Source organism: Trichechus manatus, unplaced genomic scaffold (genome assembly GCF_000243295.1).
Source record: "Trichechus manatus latirostris isolate Lorelei unplaced genomic scaffold, TriManLat1.0 scaffold00088, whole genome shotgun sequence".
Classification (NCBI taxonomy): Eukaryota; Metazoa; Chordata; class Mammalia; order Sirenia; family Trichechidae; genus Trichechus; species Trichechus manatus.
Window position 1 is genome coordinate 6,112,300 of NW_004444024.1, and position 23,266 is coordinate 6,135,565.

At 39.9% G+C, this 23,266-nt stretch overlaps 1 protein-coding gene across 7 annotated transcripts in view; it reads left to right on the plus strand.

Annotated features, from left to right (window-relative positions):
• The first annotated feature begins 5,724 nt into the window (after nucleotides 1-5,724).
• The window catches only part of EMSY (EMSY transcriptional repressor, BRCA2 interacting), a 103,700-nt gene continuing 86,158 nt past the window's right edge, over nucleotides 5,725-23,266 (plus strand). For 2 of the 7 annotated variants that reach the window (XM_023736577.1, XM_023736578.1), the window contains exons 1-6: nucleotides 5,725-5,871; nucleotides 7,742-7,850; nucleotides 14,320-14,419; nucleotides 15,909-15,983; nucleotides 17,540-17,581; nucleotides 21,192-21,367. In XM_023736577.1, the coding sequence (XP_023592345.1) occupies nucleotides 7,781-7,850; nucleotides 14,320-14,419; nucleotides 15,909-15,983; nucleotides 17,540-17,581; nucleotides 21,192-21,367 (463 nt within the window). In that variant the 5' untranslated portion in view covers nucleotides 5,725-5,871; nucleotides 7,742-7,780. Of the gene's footprint in view, nucleotides 5,872-7,741; nucleotides 7,851-14,319; nucleotides 14,420-15,908; nucleotides 15,984-17,539; nucleotides 17,582-21,191; nucleotides 21,368-23,011; nucleotides 23,165-23,266 lie in introns of all 7 variants that reach the window. The other 5 variants (XM_004381982.3, XM_023736576.1, XM_004381983.3 and 2 more) reach the window with 5 other exon arrangements.

The following is a 23,266-nucleotide window of genomic DNA, read 5'->3' on the forward strand; positions in this document are numbered from 1 at the left end:
CATCAAATGGCTACACCCACCCAGTGGATCTGCTGGAGAAAGACCTGGTGATCTGCTTCTGTAAAAGATTACAGTGTAGGAAACCCTATTGGGTAGTTCTAGTCTGTCACATGGGGTCACTGAGTCAGAATCGACTCAACGGCAACTAACAACAGCCTTACAAGAAGATCAAGACAGAGAAGGACTTACCTGTTTTTTTTTTTTTGCCTTGGATTTCTGCAATTTTATTTTTTAAATAATATTTTATTGTGTTTTAGGTGTTTAGAAAGCAAATTAGATTCCCCTTTAACAATTTTTATACAAATTGTTCTGCACCACTGGTTATAGTGTTTACAATGCGTCAGCATTCTTATTATTTCCATTCTGTTTGTTCTGTTTCCCTGATCTAGCTTTCCTTCCCCTCCTTGCCCTCTCATCTTTGCTTTTGGGTAAATGCTGACCATTTGGTCTCATACAGTTAATTGTTTTAGGAAGCATATTACTCATAGGTGATATTGTTTATTTTATAAGCCAACCTATTATTTGGCTGAAAGGTGACCTGTAGAAATAGCTTTAATTCCAAGTTCAAAGGGTATCTTAGGGCAATAGTCTTGGGGGTTCCTCTAGTCTCTGTCAGTAGAAGGACCTGATGAGATTTGTTGTTATGGCTTTTGTCAAAAGGAGTACATAAACACCAATAAGATTCACTAAGAATTCACGAAATTTTTAAGAGAATTGTACCAATGGAAACACTGCAAGCTTAGAGTAAAAGGAACAGAAAGTTCAAAATGAAAAGCCTTTTGGACTCCTGAATTTCTATGAGCAGGAAGCAAGCTGAGAAAACTACTCAGTGTCAAAAGCTAGCCTTTTTTTTTTTTTTTTTTAAATGGAAAAGGAAGAATGATTCAGAGCACAGAACCTGGAGCTCAGAGGGTACACTCAAGAGCTGTGGAGAACCATTCCTAGGCAATAAGACTGAGCCCTAATCAAGGAACTGGCTTCAGAATTGCTATGGACCAGTGATTCTGGTGTGCTCTCTGGTTTTTTGCTTTGAATAGGAGTCTAAAGTGGTTATTTAATACCTGTTCCAATTGTATGTTGGCTGTATGAGAAGATAACTTGTCTCTTTAGTTCTAAAGTCTTCAGATTGAGAGGAACTGCATCTGAGGAACCTCATCCACATCTGGACATGATTTAGATGACAAGATCCTGGACCTCAAGCCCAAGCCTGTTGCCATAATGGGAAGAGATTTTGAGATGTCTTGTGGGGAAGGAATATTTTGCATGTGGGAGGGATGTGAATTATGGAAAGAGGACAGACTGTGGCATATTATTCCAAAAACAGCCACAGCAATATTTCTAGTCCCACATGTTCTTAAAGAACTCTGCCACTCTTCCATCAAGAGGCGGAAAACTACTCCCCACCTCTTGAAACTGGGTGGGGTTGTGACTTCCAACCAATAGTGTATGGTAAAAATAATGCTGTATGACTTCCATTGCTTGATTATTAAAAAGATACAGCTTTCTCCTGGCTCTCTCTCTCTACTCACTTGCCCTTGGAATCTGGTAACATGTTGTGAGGAAAGCTTGGCCACATGGAGAAGACATGGAGAAGCCACATACAGATGTTCTGGTCGATCCCTCAGCAAAGGCTCCAGGCAATGGCCAACATCAACCGCTGCTCATATGAATGAATAAACCTTCAAATGATTCTAGATCTCAGTTTTCAAGTCTCCACTAAGCCCTACCAAAATAGGAGGTTCACGAGAAAAATAAAATATTTAAGCCACAACAATCGTAACCATAGATAACCAGAGCTCCTTAATACTCTTGTGTTCTTGGGAAGAGTCTTCTAGTGCTATTTGACTTTGAACAAACTACTTTTAACTCTAAGCCTTGGTTTCCTTGGCTGTAAAATGGAACAATAATTACTCTGTTGTGGTGCAATGCGATTCTTTCACGTGGCCTTTCTGGCTCTGGGTTTGCAACAGTCCCAAAATGATGGGTTGGTTTGCTATCTGCATAAGTAGCTTGCAAGGACTGGCTGGTTTGCTATCTGCCTAAGCAGCTTACAAGGATTGGTAGGTACGCTATCCTCCTAAGCAGTTTGCAAGGTTGGTCAGATCGCTATCCATATGAGTGGCTTGCAATCCACCTGATATGACTGGTTGGTTTACGAAAGCCATGCCTTGAAATTGGCAAGGAGTTTTCTGATATAAACAGCCAATCTCACAGAGGTTTTTTGGGACCTCCTGATCAATAAGAGCCTGGAGAGGAGCACATCCTCCAGTAAATGCTATCTAGTATTATTTCAACTTATTTCCATGAAGTTGTTCTAGCTTTACTAGTCTGTACACATTGCCCTTCAGGCTATGTGTGTGTTATATACATCTACAAACACACACACAAAAATATACATATGTGTATAAAACCTGATATATATATTTTTCACGTCCAGTGATTCTCATTTCTGGTATTCATGTCCTGGTACAGTCCTCTCCCACAATGAATAGGGCTGCAGAAATGATTTGTTGGAGGTTAGGTCAAAAAAGACATTGTAGCTTCTGTACTGCTCTCTCTCGGATCACTTGTTCTGGAAGAAGCCAGCTACCATGTTGTCAGGATGCTCAAGCAGCTTACAGGGAGGTCCACGTAGATTAAGAAACTGAGAACTCTTGTCCCACTAACTTGCCAACCATGTGAGTGTGCTACCTTGGAAGTGGATTCTCCAGCCCCAGTCAGCGCTGAGATGACTGCAACCTCCTGGAAGACCTCGAGCCAGAACCACTCAGCTAAGCTGCTCTTAACATTTGTTTTCCACAGAAACTGTATGATAAAAAATACTATTATTGTTTTAATCCATGATGTTTGAGGTAATTTATCATGCAGCAATAATTAACTAATAGATATACCAGCATGGGAGGGGCTGTAGGGGAAACACAAACCAAAGTTGAGGAGTCCATGTGGAAGGACAGGGCTGGCTGAATGGACTTGAAGATGCTGATGAGACTGAGTTTGAAATAAATGACCACGGAGTCCAGGGTAGAAAGGGAAGACAGAGGAGGCAAACAGACTTGGAGAACTGGGAGAGACTATAAACCTGCTGATTTCACTGAAGTTGAAGAGCAGGTTTGGTGAGGGTAAAGGAGTAAGAAATCTGGAATAAAAGGAAGTTTTCTTTACAGTGTGGAATACTTTGGTTACTGATTTCAGCAGTGGTAACAGTTCTGGAGAACAAAATGCAGGATGTGGTCACAGAAGTGGGTGGTCACATGGCAGTGGTGGTGAAAGGTTTTTATACCGGTGAGTTCAAAGGCAGAGTGGACAATGGAGCAACCTAAGCTGATGACCGGATACTGTTAAAATCTTCTGCTTAAAAGAGTGACAGGTCCTTAGGTGGCGCAAATGGTTTGCACTCGACTGCTAACCTAAAGGTTGGTGGTTCAAACCTACGCAGTGATATCATGGAAGAAAGTCCTGGCAATCTGCTTCTGTTAAGATTAGCCGCAAAAACCCTGTGGAACAGTTCTACTCTGTAACACATGGAGTGGCCATGAGTCAAAACTGACTCCACAGCAACTAACAACAACAAAACAGTGATGGAATGAGGGTGGAATAGTGTATGGCCTGAAGGTGAAAGCAGGGCAGTTGGTCTGGAAGCTGTAGTAAGAAGTTAGGAGAATGCCAGCCTCTATTCCTGGTTCCAGATATTGAAGATGGGCGAGAATGAAGAGCTCCACTTGAAAGGTCTTTAAGGGAAGCAGTGTATTTAAGGAAAATGGCAGAACTGAGCCCAGATTTTAGAGAAGATAAAGAGGCAGCAGCAGTGTTCTAGGAAAAGATTAGCTATGTGAGGAAGTTTCTTGGCACTAGATATACCAGAACGCTCCTTGGAAGTGAGACTTTGTTTCACGTACTTTGGACATGTTATCAGGAGGGACCAGTTCCTGGAGGACATCATGCTTGGTAAATTAGAGGGTCAGAGAAGAAGAGGAAGACCCTCAATGAGATGGACTGACACAGTGGCTGCATAGATGGGCTCAAGCATAACAATTGTGAGGATGGCACAGGACTGGGCAGTGTTTCGTTCTGTTGTCGCTATGAGTTGGAACTGACTCAACACCTAACAACAACACATCATTTTGAAATTTGTTGTAAAGGACTCTTGGAGGTCAAAAAACCTGGGGTACAAATTCCAGTTCCCTTCAATTCCTAGCTGTGTGACCTTGAGTGAATTCCTGAATATATATTCTCATCCACAGTCTGAGGGACCTTAATTATACCTGCTTCACTGAGATGCTGTGAGGCTCAAATCAAAGAATGGATGTTAAAATTGCAAAAATCTTCTATTAAGGTTTCATTTACCATCTTTCCAAGGGTTCTTAAGCAATTGGCCTGAAAGCAGGTGGTATCCCAACTTAGTGGGAAACAGATGGAAGAGAATGCACTGTAAGGTCAGGGAGAGAGTGGAGGGAGATCCTGAAGGTTAATTTGTCCCACTTCACGATTTGCTGAAGGGGCAAGCTTAGATTTCAACGATCATTATTTTCCTGGACCTCGGAGAATACTTGTAGCTAATCAGTAAAAAAGTAGTACGAAACTTAAATGCTGTTACTTATTTTCTCTTCCTAACCTACAGCTCCATTCAAGAACAGCCTGACATGTTTGTACGGTGGTTCACAACTTTTATCTACGTTGTGTATTACAACATCCCCATAGGGTAGTATTAAGCACATTTTTCAGAGAAGGAAACTATGTCTGGGCAATAGCAGAATACATATAAAAAACCCGTTCTGACTTGAGCGTTTCTAGTCAGATCCCATGTCGTTACCCAAAATACAAAATTTAAAGAGGACGCTCACAAAACTTGACTGAAACTTCAAGAATACCAGGTACTAGCTTCGATTTTATGGTCGCGAGTAAGTATACAGTGGGTTCCTTTTCTCATCTGTAAAATACCTTCTTCACAAAACTGTTGTAAGATTAAATAAGTGCAAAGGCTGAAGTTGCACCTACCACGTCGTAGGGACTCAAGTAAATCCCTTCTGCTTCTTGCCTTTGACAAATACAGCAAAAGATAATCATTATTCTCGATTCACACCTGGAGGAACCCGAAGTCGCGAAAGACTGACTATAACCCAAATCTCGGCCTGACCTGTGGGTTCCCTTTCTCTACAGGCAACTCGACAGCCCCCAGAGCGGATATAAGCATCTGCGATGTCCACTATGTCCGTACCCGTAGCGTGGATTATGTCTATGAGTTGTCGTTTGGGAGGCCGGCGGCCGCTGATAACCGCTCCCAAGAGTGTGAGAAATCTGCTCCTAATCCTCAACGCCGCTTCACGGACAAAGCTACTTTCCCATCATCCCTAACCTCGCCTGGAGTAAAGGTCGCAGCAAAGCCTCGGTTTCAGCTACCGACACCATTTCAACTACTACGTGTGACGCGACACGTAGCAGGGAGCGCAGCCGATTGGCTGAGAGACCGCGGCCCGAGGAGAGGCGCGCGAAGCCAGAGAGAAGAGGGTATGGAGGTGAAACCAAGGAAACTACAATCCCAGTCTTCCTTGCGCGTGAGACAGCAAACCTGAAGCGAAGGAGGAGGGAGTTTGGGTTCGGACCACAACTCCCAGCACCCCTCGCGATGTCTCCCTTTTCCTTTCATAACGCGGAGGAAAAAGGGGACAAGGAGAATGGAGGACTTCTGGTGTCTATTCTCCGAAAGGCGGGAAAGGCGAACTACACCTCCCGACTGGCAGCGCGTGGCTGCGCCTGCGCCTTGATTCCTGTCGCCATCTTGCCCCTTCAGAGGCACTGCAAACAAACCTAATTCCTGGTGTTCCCTAGTCTTGGCGGAGGAGCCTTTTAGATGAGCCCCGAAAGGCCGGGCAGGTGGGTGACTCTCAGCCAGGGTCCTGGGAAGAGCTGGCAGCCTAGCCAGGCTCGAGGAGCTCCAGACCAAGTATTTGGAGCCCGGCTTGGGGCGCTCTGCCCCATCCCCCGTTGTCTCCTAACGGGATCGCGGGGCTCCCCGATGTGGGCTAGGGGGGTCTGTGGCAGGCCTGGTGCTGGAGTCCTTGGGGTCCAGTTCTGGGAGCCTCCTGGTGAGTCTCAGGTCATCTGGCCGGCTGTCCGCGCGCTTAATCTCTCTCCGTTGTCCTTTCCGCTGAGGAGGGAGCGAGGCACAGACGCCAGCCGGGGCCCCTGACACTGGCTGCTGGCCCCGAGTGTCTTGGGTCGTGGGCTTGACATTGGGGCGGGCGCTGAGAAGCACCAGTGCGGAGGGTGGGCGGGCTGCTCTTGTTGTGGTGCTGTGAAAGAGTGCGTGTTTAGGGAGGGGGCGGGGCGGGTTGCCTCCTTGACACTTGAGTGGGGAAAGATTACACTAGATCCCGGTTCCCTGGGCAGGCTCCGGCAACTACTGCCCAGGTTTCCGAAGCGGTGCGGCCCCGCCGTGGGGTCCACTGGCGGGGACGCATCGGGATGCCGTGACGTATGCTTGATTCGGGCGGTCGCCGGCCGCCTTCAAGATCGTGTCGGAAGGCGGGGACTGGCCTGTGGAGGGAGCGGATTCCTTTGGCTCTGCCCCTTCTTCCTCCTACCCACCCCTTTTCTTTATGTCATCCTGCTGACTGGGGCGCGCAGTTCAGTTCTCCTTGCCTTGGGTTGGTTCTGAGCTGAGAGGACTATGGGAAGTAGGGGGAGGGGGGCTCAACTTGGGACGAAGAGTTGAAGTTAGCAGCCTCAGCGCCTGGAACGAGATACAGCAAGTTAGTTCGGTGTCTGACTCCTAGACCAGATAGCGAGCTCATTCATTCATTCATTCGTTTTACACACTCACTGCCTCAACCATTCATTGATCCATTTAACAAATATTTTCCGAGATTTTAATATGAGCTAAGCAAGTATGGAAACCATGGTGGCGTAGTGGTTAAGAGCTACGACCGCTAACCAAAAGGTCGGCAGTTCGAATCCCTCAGGCGCGCCATGGAAACCCTGTGGGGCAGTTCTACTCTATCCTTTAGGGTTGCTATGAGTCAGAATCGACTCAGCGGCAACGGGTATGGTTTTTTTTTTTTTTTTGTAAGCAAGGATTGTACGAAGCGCCCAGCGCTTTTTGTCCTCTAGACCAGGGAGTTCTCAGTACGAAATCAGTTCCTGGGATACAGTTGTAAGCTTGGTAAATGCTTGTTTAACGACTACAGGGTCCAAATTTATATTTCATTGTTAAGACTTGAAGAGACAGTTCTTTATTAAGTTTCGTTTACCTAAGTAATGATCTAAGCTATCTGTACTTTACGTTATGTAACTCATCAGTGAGGAAACAGACCTGGAGAAATCAAACAACTTGCTTAATGTTACACAGATAGTAGCACCTATTAAACTACATGCTAGCTGCTACTCTTTAATCCTCCGAACAAACTAGGTAGTATTATCTCTGTTTTACAAATGTGTAAATCTTAGATTCAGAGAGGCTAATTTACCCAGGATCACACACAGCCAGTAAGTAGAAGAGCTGGAACTAGTACCTAGATGTGTTTGACCCTAAAGCCTGTGCTCTTTCACTGTCGTAGGCTGGCATGATAACTTCTCAAATGGTTAATTCTTCATTTGTCAGAAGTTGGAAAGTGTGGTGTTAAAAAAGGATTGTGCGGTATCTTTTTGGTTTTACTTCTTAGCCTGTGGAACTCTCAAGGTGAGTGGCATGTTGAATGTGCCTTAGTAATTTGATTTCTTTTTTCTTGTTTTTTCTTTATTGCAGGGAAGACAAGCTCTTTGGGGCTACCAAAAGGAAGCAGCAATGCCTGTTGTGTGGCCAACCCTTTTGGATCTCAGCAGGGATGAATGCAAAAGGATTCTTCGAAAATTGGGTATGATTTTGATTTTTGATGTTTTATACCTATGATACTTTTCTCATTCTGCTTTGGGTCATGGCTGTTTGCATAGATGTCATACCTCATGCTAGGTTAGAAATTCCTTCAAGGTATAGTCCCTGTCTAACTCATTGCTGTTTCCCCAGCACTTAGCATAGCGTTTTGTACATAGTAGGTGCATGACTCATAATAATAGTAATAGTAGCAGCTAAGAGTTATTGAGGGATATCGGGCTATTAAGAGTCCTTTTCATTCAACATCTCATTTAATCCTCACTCAAACCTAAAAGATAGGTTTTTTTTTTTTGTCCTCATCTTACAGATGAGGAAACTGAAGCTTAGAACCTGAGGTAAAGCTGCTAGTAAGTAGTGGAATCAGAAGTATAATTCCAGCCTCACTTTAGTCTACCCTTTAGTCTACTGTATTTCCTTCATGAATGTATGTGTGAATTATTCTATTTCTGAATTCTAACTTAATGTGAGCTATGCTGACTTTTCCAAATTATGTCTTACCATCAGTAATAAGGAACCCTGGTGGCACAGTGGTTAAGAGCTTGGCTGCTAACCAAAAATTCGAATCCATAGCCCTGGTGGCATAGTGGTTCAGAGCTTGGCTGCTAACCAAAGTTCGAATCCATCAGCCACTCCTTGGGAACCTTATGGGGCAGTTCTACTACTCCGTTCTATAGGGTTGCTATGAGTCGGAATTGACTCGATGACAATGGGTTATCAGTAATAAAACATACTTTATTCTTGTAATTACTAATTTAGTGTTTCTTTTCCCTGACGGAAACCCTGATGGCATAGTGGTTAAAAGTTTGGTTGCTAACCAAAAGGTCAGCAGTTCAAATCCACTAGGCATTCCTTGGAAATCCTATGGGGCAGTTCTACTCTGTCCTGCAGGGTCAACGTGAGTCAGAATCGACTCGATAGCGATGGGTTTGTTTCTCGTTTTTTGTCTTTTTTTCCCCCGAGAGCAGCAATTTTCAACCAGAATTTAAGTCCTAATGCTAAGGCACCCACTGTATGTAATGAGTTAACTTCTCCCCATGTATCTAAACCAAAAACCAAACCCGTTGCCATCCAGTTGATTCTGACTCACAGCAACCCTTTAGGGTAGAGTAGAACTGCACCATAGGGTTGCCAAGGCTATAATCTTTACAGAAGCAGACTGCCGCATCTTTCTCCTGCAGAGCGAGCGGCTAATGGCTTCAAACCGCTGACCTTTCGGTAAGCAGCTGAATACATAACCACTGCGCCACCAGGGCTTCCCCCATGTGTCTGGAATGGTATTATAATTATGCACCATCCTTGGGAAAATTGAGAAAAGAGTTACTCAAATTGTTTTCTGTGCTCTGTGGTTTAAATGAGGATCCTGGTTTGAGAAAGGCTGCTTTAAACTGTAAGCTCCAAGAAGAGGACCTTGTTTATCTTATTTACTACTGTATTCTAGGGCTAGCACATAGTAGGTGTCCAATAAATGAATAATTTGAAAAAGAACATTAAATATTTTAGCAGTAGATGTGAATTATTTAGCTATCCATGGTTTTGAAGGTATACCAATGTAGGGAAAGTGTGGGTCTTGAATTCAGACAGACCTGGGGTCTTAGTCCTGTTACTGATGACCTAGGTGACCAAGAACGAGTTATGTAATCACCCTAAATCTGTTGACGCTTTTGAAAAGAAGGATAATAATATCTGCCTCATTAGTTTGTTGTGTGGATTAACTGTGTGTAAAGGGCCTATCACAGTGGATGACATCAGAGTGTAGTGTTTTGAAGCAGATGCTTTCAGACATCTATTTATTCGCAGCTGATCCTTTTCTTCAAAAGAAGTTTTGTTGGGAATTCCTATGTGTAAGTCAGAATCATAGCTGATGTGGCCCTGCCGACTAATAACCTTTGCACTTTTTATTTCCCCTCAGGTTACTGTAAGGATTTCTCTCTTTTAAACTACTTCTTAGCATTGTATTTTAGCATTGCCTAGAGAGCTTTTTGTTTTTGTTTTTTTTGATCAGTTATTCCTTTATATTGTTTTTACCTCATGTCCAAAATTTTACTACTAATGTGAGGATGGTTTTCTACACTATTACATGCAGTTGCTGTAACTCAGTTGCTGATTATAAAATTGGACTTATATTTATTTCATAGCTGAAATAATTGCAGAGGGATAGATTACAATATAGCAAATTGGATTGGGGTTTCTGGGCTTTCTGGGCCTTGAATCAAAAGATGTTTAAATATAAAAATGGTAATCTTTAAGTCTACCCGAGAAACCAAACCTGTTGCCATCGAGTCGATTCCGACTCATAGCGACCCTATAGGACAGAGTAGAACTGCCTCATGGGGTTTCCAAGGAGTGGCTGGTAAATTTGAACTTTGCTAACCTTTTGCTTAGTAGCCGAGTTCTTAACCACTGTGCTACCAGGGCTCCTTAAGTCTACATATACCCCTAATTTTAATCAGAGTTGTGTGGGTAATGCTGCTGGAGAGCTGTGTCTATTAAAAAAACAAAACAAAGCAAAAAACAGCTATCCTACAGGAAAATGTAATCTTCAGTGACCCTTCACTTTGGGAGGTAAGCCTCAGAGTGATTTGTAGAAAGACTTCTACCTCACCAGTTGGCTCATTATCATAACAATAAAACCTTTGAATTGCCTTCAAACCAAGGCTTTGAACTGCTTCATTCCAGTTCAAACCCCTGCTGAGAATTTGCATTTCCACCCCAGATATACTGAGTCAGAATCATTTAAATTTTACTTAATTAAAGATAAATGAGGTAGAGAATTTCTTTGTGATATGCTGAACAGACCAGTGATAGATAACTGCTTCCTTCCTTCTGAGCTGCCTCTCCCCTGCCCTATTTTTTATGACCATTTCTGAGCTGTAACTCTAACATGGGGCTTTATGGCTTACAGTATAAAATTTGTTTAAAGGGAATGGGTTGAGGGCTTTGTAAAAATAGCTTAGCAACTCTTATTTTCTGAGATGTTTGTATGTGTTTATTATTTCATTATACTTATGTGTCATTACGAAAAAAAAAAATTCTAAACCTGTTGCCGTCGAGTTGATTCTGATGCATAGTGACCCTATAGGACAGAGTACAACTGCCTTATAGGGTTTCCAAGGCTGTAAATCTTTATACAGGGACAGAGTAGAACTGCCCCATAGGGTTTCCAAGGCTGTAAATCTTTACGGAAGCAGACTGCCACATCTTTCTCCCTTGGAGTGGCTAGTGGGTTCAAACTGTCAGCCTTTTGGTTAGCAGCCAGCACTTCACCCACTGTGCCACCAAGGCTCCTTTGTGTCATTACAGTTAACTAAAATAGGATACCAACCAAGAGAGTACCAGCAGTTCAACCAAGTTCTAGACACATCAGGATCTGAGCATACCCATCAAAATGGACTTCAATCAATATGAAGGAGGTTGAGAAGCTAGTAAGGGTCCTTTAAATGAGTGCATTTCTGGAGACAAGGAGGAAGTGCCTTGGATTGTATAGCTTTGATGTGTTCTGAGACCCAGTTTTGTGTGAGGTTGCCACATCTTACTTTTGTGTATGCTTTTTTTAGTTAGACTTGAAATGCAAGAAATATTTGTCACATTTTTTAGTTAATTACATTTTCTTTGAAATAGTGTCTTGATCACCATAAACTCCACAAGCCAAACAAATTTTTTCGTTAAACTACTTCCTCTCCCTGACCTCCTCATTTCTTTTTGTGTCATTGCCATTCTCCGAAACACCTGGCAAACGACTCCTTTCCTTCTGTCACTCCTACATTCAATCGGTTACTGAGTCTTATCAAATAGAAACTTTTTAGGCTGGAATTAAAGGCTTTTCTCAGTCTGACCCCAAACTACTTTTTCGTTTTTATCCTTTTGTATTCTCTTACAGGCATGAACCAAATCTTTATAATAGTTATTTTTAATCACCTTGAATTTTAATCACCTTGAGGATCAGAACTTTGTTCAGTTGATAGAAATATTCTCCATGGTACCTTGTGCTAGTAATGTTCAATTAGTAGTTTGACTCGAATTAGTGATTATCCAAGTATAGACGTATTTTTACTTCTCCTAGTATAAGACTCTCAGACATAGTCACTGACTCTTACTCGCAGATAATGAAACATTATTTGCTTCTTTATTCCCTCTATTCCTTTTGAACATTTGCATTTTTTCTCCCTGCCTGCCTGGAGCGTAGTTCTCTTTTGATTAAAGCTTATGCCTCCAGACTAGATGTGTTTCTCCTTTGTGCCTTTATTGCTGTATTGTAAACTAAATCGTAATTGTCTCATTACTTGTTTCACTGTAGTTCCGTTCTAGAGTTAACTCCTTGACTGCAGGACTTAGCATGCTGTCTGGCTTATATAATAGGGACTCAATACTGATTTGTTGAATAAAATATTCCATACATGGTATATAAACCTTTAGAGTATAGTGAATTCTTAGTTGATTATCCGCAGTGCCTTTCTGAACTGTCCTACGGGTCCTGAGAAAAGCTGAAATATGTGTTCCCTGGAACTATGTCTTTCATTACTTCAGAGCAACAGAGCCTTGTCCTTGAATAGAGAACTCATGAAACATCTACGTAGTATCTAGCGCAGACTGAACATGCAAATGGTTATACGTCGGGCAATTCACTTGGACCAGACATTTCTATTTAACATAGTGAGCTCACTCTTCTATATAAAGCTTTCCTCTGACAGTCAGAACTGTGAATAATATGAACTGAATGATGCTACTAGTAGGTTATTTATGTAGTACCTAGCATGCATGTGGCACAGTGCTGAAGTGCTGAGCTGCTAAACGACAGATTAGCAGTTCAAACCCACCAGCCACTCCGTGGGAGAAAAATGTGGCAGCCTGCTTCCGTAAAGATTTATATCCTTGGAAACCCTTTGGTGCAGTTCTACTTTGTCCTTCAGGGTTGCTATGAGTCGGAATTGACTCGATGGCAGTGGGTTTTTAGCCATGCATGCATGCATTCATTATTTGGCTAATATTTACTGTATTTTGTGTGTCAGGCATGGACAAATAGCAAATACTCATAGGAACTTGAACTGAGTATGGAGATTAACTGTAGTCTGGACATTATTTCCCATCATTTTATTTTGCTCAGATGTACGTGTCTCACAGTGTTAATGGTTTCAAACAACAACCATTTTATTATTTCTCACACTTCTGTGAGTTGCTTGTCTTGCCTGGGCTCTGTCATATGGTTCTATTCAGCTGATAGCATAGATGGAGACTGGGTTTAACTGAGATGACTGGGCCTCTCTCCACATGGCCTTTCATCTCAGGTGTCTTCACAGCTTGGTGATCTCAAGGTTCCAAGAGAGCAAAGCTCCTAGTGCAAATACTTGGTAAGCTTCTGCTTACATCATGTTTGCTGATGTTCCATAGGCCAAAGCAAGTCACATGCCAAGCCCAGAGACAATGTGGGAGGGGACTACACAAAGGTAGTACATAGGAGGACTACACTGGGAGACATGCATGGTTCATTGGGATTGTTGGGGACTTCATGGTTTTATATTTTAACCAGCAATAGGAGACTGACCTTTTTATTTCATAATGGTTGTTTTTGTGGAAAGATAGTGAAATGAAACTGTGTGACATTAAGATTTAGCATATTATGTCCTGGTTGCTGTAAGAACATTTCATGGTCACTGTGAGTCAGAATCGACTCGATGGCAGTGGGTTTGATTTTTGTTTGAATCACCAACAGGTGCCTCAGAAGAAAGGCCTGGCAATTTAGTTCCCGAAAAATCAGCCATTGAAAACCCTGTGGAGGCCAGTTCTACTTTGAGTTAGAATTGACTCAATAGCAACTGATTATTTTTTATAGAGCAGAGTATCTTAGCTCTGGAAGGTACCTTAGAAGTTCCTTCTAGATAAGGAAACAGATTCAGAGATGAGAAAGGATTTGCTCAAGGTCACACAACTAGTAAGTGGCAATGCTGGAGCCAGAATCTGGTTCTTTGACTCTCATTCCAGTATTTTTTCAGTTGCATTGTGTTCTTTCTGACAACTACCCAAGAGAGAGTTAGAATATAGTTTGACTTCTTAGGCGGGGCTAAGGAATTATTTGAAGGGTTGATCAGTGAAGGTACCTTTCAGTAATGCTAAAAGTTCTCTTTATCAGCCTTTTTGCATCACTTGGAGCCTATTCCCAGTTGTTGGTAGCACCTGAGTTAAGTGTTCTTAAGTATTAATGTATGAGACCAAATGTTTACTGTTAGATTTTTCTACCTAAACATTTTATGTGCATGACTTCCATGAATCAGTAAACAACAAAATGATATAAAATTATAAAATCCACATTTTAATCTGTTTTCAGATAAACTCTTTGAAAGGAATTAAAAAATATTTACAGTTGATTTTTCAGTTTCTTACCCTGAAGTTTTGCTGTATGAAGCCATAGTAGTAAAATATTGAAGGCCTATCTTGATAAAATAATTTTCTTCTTCTAGAATTGGAGGCATATGCTGGAGTTATCAGTGCACTTCGGGCACAGGGGGATCTCACCAAGGAAAAGAAAGATCTTCTTGGAGAACTCTCAAAAGTTCTTAGGTAAATTATTATAAAAGTTTGTAAGATGTGATTCTAGAAATTTCATTTTGAGGGGTTTTACTACTACTCACTTTAGTAACTCAAATCAAGTTGAAGAATAGAAGTGTTCAAATTGTTGGTGCTTCGAGATCCCATCCGAGTTGTGTGGTCTGTTACAGAAAGTTGTATAACTTAACATTTATTCTGAAGTCCAATCAGAAAGGGTTTAAGGCAACTTGTTTTTTAGATTTGGGCCACCTAGAAAAGGGAAGCTCTTTTTGACAGGGGTGAAGGAAAGGAGAGCTGGCAGCAACTGGATATGAAGATCTAAAGTGGCATTTGTAGAGGGGAAGCACAGAGTGCAAGGAAGATGCTGTCTTTAATTTGTATAAGTGGGTGGTGATTAGATAGTCATAGCCTGAAGCATAGTCTCTTCCTTCGGCTTCCCATTAGAGTGGCGCTTGAATCTATTAACAAATTCTAGTGAAAGGGGTTCCTCGACACTCTGCCTTGATCCAGTCTAACATCTTGAGCTTGCTTGGAAAATGTTCTGTTTTAACTGAATTACTCTTTCTACATTTAAAATCATTTTGTCGTATTCCTTTTATAAGTGAAATATGGGAAGAGGTTCTTATATTTAATTAATAAACATTAATATAGAAATACTTTTAAGCCAAATTCTTAGTCTTATTGTCTTCATATTTAACAATTTATAGTTTTTTGTTTGTTGTTTATGTTTCCTCCGAAATTCTGCTTTCCAGCGCCTAAATATTTTCGTCCATGGTACAGATTTAGCTTAAGCAATAAAGATGATAATTTCAAGAGTAGTTTTCATTTTATTAAGTATTTATGAATGGAATGGACATAGCCTTTTCTTATTAGTTCGGTATTAACTTTACATTTGTTAAATGAGGATCAATATAAGCACATTTTTACCATACTGGTAACATGATATAAAGTAAAAGACACACACCTGAAGTGTCGTGTAATAAGGGATATTAATAGAATATAGCCACAGTAAACAGACTATTTGCCACTCTCATTTCTTTATTATATTCACTGAACATAAAATTATAGAATCTTAAGCTTTAGAAAGGACCTTAGAAAACTCTTCTGAGTGCCCAGATCCTCAGAAACCATGATTAGGAGGTCATCAAGCTTTGGTTTGCATATTTACGTAGATAACAGAAACTTTTGCTAATCTTGTCCATGGTCTTACAGTTCTGAGTTTTGGAAATACTGCCTTGATATGCTGAATTTGTCTTCCTATGATTTCTAATTTGCAACTAATTCTCTCTGCAGTTACACAGAATCAATGTGAATCCTTTTCTATGACTTTAGAGCATTTGAAGATATATATGAGGCCCCTATCTATATCTTTTCACAAATCAGTCTTGCCCCCTATTTTCCCTCCCTCCCCCAAAGCAAAATGTTGATTTAAACATTAATAAAAGTATAGAAAAGAGCTGCCTGCTTGGCAGAGTTCTATAATGGCTATTTTTTTTCATAGCATCTCAACAGAACGCCATCGTGCTGAAGTTCGGAGAGCAGTAAACGATGAACGGTTAACAACAATTGCACATAAGTAAGCCATTAGTCATACCACCCCTGGTTTTTTATGACATAGTATAACATAGTCTTATTGTGTAGTAGATTCCTGAGTCTGTTATCTTACTAGTAACATTTCTAAACTCGGGGATCCTGACCATAGTGTGTTAACTGATTATTCAGTTGGTTATGTTTTTGCGTTTGGTTAGGCAAGCTTTAAATACTCAGGTCATATTCTGTTACAGTGAAACCTATGTATAACTAAAGACCACTACAGTTTAGCAGGATGATTCACTCATTTGAAGCAAAGGTCAATCACAAAGTAGCATGCCCCCTAAATTTGACAGCCCGCTAGAGGTTGTTTGTAATGTTATTTGATGTTTATATTGCTTTATAAATAGGCATTATAAATTTTTTGATATTTGACTAATCACTTCGTATGTTTTGAGATTCAGAAAAAGACTAACGTACGCTTTCTGTTTTAAAAAAAATACGAATGTAGTATATTTTAACTTTAAAAAGCTAACAAAATAAAATGATACAGAAGTCTTACCAAATTATTTTCAGATCATTTTAACTATTTGACAGGTGGGTGGAGGATGGTCGAGGACTGAGTGCAGGGATCAAGCATTAATAGAGTATGTCTGGAGACAGTGCCTTCTAAAGAATAGAACGAAGCCCAAACCAAACCCTTTGCTGTCGAGCCAATTCTGACTCATAGCGACCTTATAAGACAAAGTAGAAGCGCCCCATAGGGTTTCCAAGGCCGAAAATCTTTAGGGAAGCAGACTGCCACATCTTTCTCCCATGGAGCTAATGGTGGGTTCAAACCGCCAACCTTTTTGTTAGCAGCCAAGTGCTTTAACCAGAGTGCCACCAGGTCTCCTTAAAGGCTAGAAAGGAACAGAAATTATCCTTTAAATGCTAATGCAAGATGATGGGAATGTTTCATAAAATTCGTTGTAGCATAATTCATTTGCTTTTTATTTCTGTGTTTTAATGTGAAATAAAACTAAAGGGATAAATTCTGTACATTTCCATAATGTGATAACTTAAACAGTATATTTAAACCAATTGGCAGTATTCGAATTGACTTCCAAAGATCCATTAGCTTAATGTTGTGCTTCACTGTCCCTCATTTTACCTAACTTATAAAATGGGGCGCTACCTTTTCAACTGCCTATTTGAATGTTTAACTGTTTATCCTGCAGTTTTGCGATGTTTCAGTGGTAGGTATGCACCATAGAAATTGGGAAAATTTCCATGAGGACATTTAGTATTTAGTTATCAGGTTAACATGGTTGAAAGATTAAAATATTAATGTGTTCCTTCTTTAATTTGGTCTAAACTTTAGAACTGGGGTGCCCTAAAAATAATAACTGAGCTTAGATTATAATTTGAGAACCAGTAATAGGAAACTTACGTGCTAGATAATCAAGTGATTAACAATAGTTTGCTCTCAGAGGCACTTAGAAACAAACTCAGTACCTTAGAAGCATTGGAACAGTATTGTGGGTTGTAAGTTGATGCATCAGTTTCATACTTAAAGGATAACATTTATTTAGTCTCCTTTTCCTTTTTTCCCCTTCCAAGAATGAATTTATCCTTATATTTGGGTGAAAGACCAAGTTACAGGTATGCAAATAGGTTATTATTATTTCAGGCTTTTTCTTGTATTTATTTCAAAATTGAAGCTCTCAATTATTCAGGGGCACATTATTCCTTTTATGAATTAACCGTGCTCCTTGCTTTTCCTTCTCTCCCCCTCCTAATGCTGCCCACCCTTTAGCCATTTTGCTGCTTGGGAGTACCTCTAGTCAGAGGGTGGGAAGGGAGAGGAGGTGAAAAATTTTAATTAGTTGTTTTACTACGTGTTAGCTGTCCTGGAAAAGGTTTGGTGGAAGAATTTACAAGTAATTGCCAAAATATTTTTGGATAATACGTGGGTTTCTTTAATCTATTTGACCTCTCCCTTTCCCTCCTCTCTCCATTAGCATGGATAATTGAGAGTTGGCTTTTATCTGCCTGTGTTTCCTTTTTTTTTTCCTCTCCTTTCTGATTTCTTTAATACATGAATTTCATTTTTTTGAAAAGAGTTTACTTCAGTGTATAATTTTAAGCTTCTTAGGTCTTTCAATACTCCTGTTTTAATATTTTGTATTGTGATTTTAGTTTGACCAGATACTGTTTGTTTGTTGAGGCCAAGGGTCAGTGAATGGGGATTTGCAAGATAGGTGTAGATCCCTCATTCTCTCCATCTCCTCAGCCTTCTTTCCTTCAGAAAGTACACTAGAGCTCAGTTCCAAAGATATCTATAAAATCCATTGCCGTCGAGTCGATTCCAACTCATAGCGACCCTATAGGACAGAGTAGAACTGCCCCATAGGGTTTCCAAGGCTGTAGCCTTTATGAAGGACATCTTTCTCCTGGGTTGAACTGCCCAACTTTCAGTTAGCAGCTGAGCGCTTAATCACTGTGCCACACCAGGGCTCCTTAGATTATCTGTAGGAGGGCTTTATACTCTGAGCCTGAAAAAACAACTAGAGCTGAGGAGGAATGTATCTGAACTGACTGCATTTCCTTTCTCCTCTCCTTTCCCTCCCCCACTAAGAACTGCAGCTTAGGCCAGAAGGAATGTGGTCAAAAGGTGATGAGAAAGCCTAGAAGTTGAGCACAAAGGAGTAGGGAAACAAAAGGAGTAGGGTGTCTGGGATCAAAGAAGAACCTTGCTTGCGGCTTGAGGCATAACACATGTTTATTGTTTGGCACCAGGCCGTTTATTAAATTTGATACTCTAATTCAGTTTTGAATTATGTCAGAATATTGCATTCTAAAGCCCTGAATGTCAAGGAGCTTCAGATTTTTTTTTAACTGTGCCACTTTTGCCAGAATGGTCTCTAGGGTTAGAATAAAATACCTATCTGGAATTTATGCTCTTTTAACCCTTTCCCCATCAGCCAGACATTCACAGTGATTTCTTGCTGATGCCCTGCATGCCAATGGATGTGAGGGCCAAGGTAGTTTTATTAGTATCATCTTAAATTTCTCACAGAAGGTGAGGGAGCAAGGATCTCTACCCTCCCTTGCCTTACTCAGTATAAACAGAGAGGCATTCTTACACTGAGACTAAGATATCCCAGTGAATCAGTACAGTAAGATGTTTATAAGTCTATAAAATTCACTTCAGATGACTTGTGCAACTAATACATATTTATACCCTCATTACTAAGCAAATAGCATTTTAGAAATCTAATTCTAACATGATATTTAATTCTTCACTCACTTCAAGTTTGAGCATGTTTGCATGAGTGGAAATTTGGAAGATTTATAGATCTTTCTAAAAGTTGCAGTTGTGTCTTTTGCACTGCAAGTTCTGTCTTTTCAATAGCGTATGTTCATGTACTTCAAATTATTAATCTTCCGTAATTTCTGCCACCATTTAAAAATGCACCACATAATAGCCAAAGAAAAATATCTAACTTATAAAGGTAAGTGTAGGTATTGTGTGGTAAACTGTCACCAAGCAAGTTTATTAGTGATAGTCTAATAAAATGATAGTAAAATAGGGGTAAGACAAGATAACAATGCTGAATAGCTTTTAGGATATTTTTTCTTTTGACAATTAGCAATAGCTCTTTTCTGTCTCTTTTACCATTTGTACCATTCTCCTTTTCAGAACTAGCATCAGTGTGAAGATTATGTAATGACAAATTTATTAAGGTTATTGGGATTTTTAAGTAGGACTGTGTTAAACCATGAGGGTTACTTCCCACAGTAATCCAGTTGGATTATTCAGCTCCTAGAAATTCTTTTCTGAACTGAATTTAAATTAAATCCTTCTCAAATAGTGAAGTAATTTGTTTCATTCAGTGTAAGTTGGTAGTAAGTAGACAGCAGTACCCAATTAGTATAAATCAAAGGCAAAGTTACATGTAAAACTCATTTGAAAATTTTTATACTTTCTACTTATGCTGTGGCAAATAATTTCAATAGCAGGATATATGCTTGTTTTAGGAGACATTTTGTAACTGTGTGACTTTAGGCAAGTTATTTAACCCCTCTGTAACTCAGTTTCTCCATGTATAAAATGGAGAGAATAATAGTACCTACTTCATAGGATTATTGAGAGATTTATATGAATTATTACTACATGTAAAATGTTTAGAACAGTGCCTGATGTATAGTAAGTGCTTAATTGATGTTAACTGTCATCATTACCATCATCATTATCATTAATTCTACTATCCACTAACAAGAGTTTTTGTGAATTCTATCTAAAGCTGAAAAATTAGTGGACATACAGTCTTAAATTCTAGGTTGGGTTATAGAATTCGTGGGTTTGAAAAAGGTGCAAAACTATTTCTGATGCACTGAAGAGATAGATCGATTAGTTCATTCTGGGTGAAGTTTAAACCTTGACACCAATCATTAGTCAGGGTCGTTTATGGAGCCAAGTCAAGAAAAGTAACACAATCAAGAGAAGTAACACAACTACCTTTTGATACTTCAACCTCTGGTTGGATTTTTGCTTAAGAAGTTTAGGGTAGAAAAACTGAGAGTGTATCTGCTTAGGAGTAGAGTTGAATTGCCTCAAATTCTTCTTAGAGTGAAGGATAGTATAAATAAATAAGTGGCAAGTTTCTTCCAGTGTCCTCAGATCTATAATCAGGATAATAAATACAATACATTGTTAGTGACATTATACTGTGACATATACATTCCTCTTCCATCCCTTACTACCTAGTCCCCCTCGTTTACTGCCTCAGTTTCCCTTGTTTGGAAGCCTTAGAACTTCTGGCCATGCAGGCAGTTAGATAAAAATTTTTTATTTTGCAAAGATTCCAGTGAATTCCATTTTTAATTATTAAGGAAAATCCTATTTTTATATTATGAGTACTTTTTGCTTTAACTACAATTAAGTAATAAAAGTTAGTAGAAATACTAGTGTTCATTAGTAATACCAGATTTAAACTAATGCAACCAAAGTCAATATTAATATGGAAAGCATGGGGAAATTTTCCTTGTTTCAACTTTGTTCATTATAAGAATTCAGATTATAGAATAAAATGTGTAAGAACCTAAATGTGTATGAAATTTCTTGAATTCTAATTCGTAATTTTGATCTCGCTTGCTTAAAATAAAGCCTCTCTTACTAAGGGTACTTTTTATAATTTAAAAAGTTATATTTGTTTGATCATTTTTAGTGATTGAGAACCCTTGTAGCAGCATTTTCTTTTTTGTTTAGTATGTCTGGACCTAATAGCTCTTCAGAATGGTCCATTGAAGGTCGTCGATTGGTACCACTTATGCCCCGGCTGGTTCCCCAAACCGCCTTCACGGTAACAGCTAATGCTGTTGCCAATGCAGCTATCCAGCACAATGCATCTCTTCCAGTGCCTGCAGAAACAGGAAGCAAGGAAGGTGAGTAGACAAATACTTCTTATGTGTAGAGGTTATTTTTTTGAGATCCTTTTCAGTTCAAGAAAAGTTATCTTATTTTTCCTTTATTTTTAATCCCAGTGTTTAAAGGTTTCAAAGCATAGTGAGCAACTCTGATTGTGAAACTAGAAACTGCCAAATTTTTAGTCTCAGCTAAAATTAAATCTCCCTTTTGTTGAAAGTGTGAATTATGTTTATCACAAAATTGCAAGAGCCTTCTTGGAATGAATTTTTGACATCAGTGTGTCTTGTCAGAGGTGGACAGAAGCCCTTAATGAGTGCTATAGAAAATAAATAAGATGACAGAAGTCATTTATCTGCTGGAGAAAGATGCTGAACTGATAGCTTAAAAAAATAAAACTCTGTTTTTGTCTTCTGGAGTCAATGGTATATGCTGCTTCTCTGTTCTAGTCAATGTGCTGAATCCCCTAGGGATAACCTTGCAGATAGAAAGGCTTTCTTATTGTTACTTAATCTAGTAATTGGCATATGCTTTAAAAATCCTTGAATTCTATTGAGGCCACAAGAATAATATTAAATTTGAGAGAGCATATTTGGATTGACTCCAGTAGCTGAGTTTAGTGTTGTGTGAAAATGACCCTGAAAACAATGCAGTTGTCAGGTTACTTTGGGGTATTGTCTTTTCTTGCCTAGCAAGGGGCTGTGGAGCAGAGTGAGACACTCTCTTTATGCATGCCAGGCTCTGCTTTAGGCTGATGGAAGCTATATTTTAGAGAGAGACGAGTGAAAACTTGGCCTCCATTGAATTCCTGTTTTATTTGTTGTTGGAGAAGTATCTTTCCTCTCTTCCCACTTGTACCCTTTTCATCCACCGGTTCTCTGGTAGAGTGGAAAGACTATAGGATTTCCGATAGTCAGATCTGTGTTTGAATCCTTGTTTGCCATTTCCTAACTATGGGATCTCCAGCAAGTAGTTTAGCTTCTGTGAACCTCAGCTTCCTCATCTTTAAAATGAGGATATAATGTTGTGAGCATTATAGCTAATATACAGAAAGAATTTAGCACAGTGCATGGTACTCAATACTGGTAAATGGTAGCTGTGAGCTATTCTTGCTATTGTTGAGCTGTGTCCCTTCATTGAATGATGAAGAGGTTGACAGATGATGTCATTATTTTAGTTGAATGATTGTTGATGGCTTGGATGGCAAATGACTAGTGAGCTAGTTCATAATAAAAGAACTGTGTCTTGGTTTCTTCTTAGTAGCCTTGTTGGTAATTGTTATGGTTAGGGAAAAATTATTCATCTCCCCATCATGGGTGCTACTATTTGTATTAAAAGGGAATACAAGTACATGTCTGTTGCCCAACTCCTGCCATGAGTGAAAAATGATTTTCATTTTTCTCAATATAATTTTAAACTTGATTTATTTGTAATTGCTTTCTTCTCCATTGGCAATATCATCTGTAGACAGCTGTTAAATACTTGGGGAAAAGCCATTTAAGTGATGATTTTTAGGAAGTCTCTAAGCTGTGGACCTAGCACTGGCCTCCAACTTCTGATCACATGAAAATGTTAAGATTGGCCTGCAATAAAAAAATAATTTTGCTGTATGCCTGGACAGTTTTGGTGAAAGTTAACAGCAAACTTTTTTATCGTTCCTTTAGTAGTGGTTTGCTATTCCTACACAAGTACCACGTCAACCCCAACCTCTACCCCTGTTCCAAGTGGCAGCATAGCAACGGTTAAGTCTCCAAGACCTGCCAGTCCTGCCTCCAATGTAGTTGTCTTGCCAAGTGGAAGTACTGTTTATGTCAAAAGTAAGTGATACTCTCAGTGTTATCAGGGCCACCTTGGCTAAATGCTGAAGCATAGGCTCTGATAGATCTCCTTTCCTGGATTAAATCATAGGTCCACTGTCT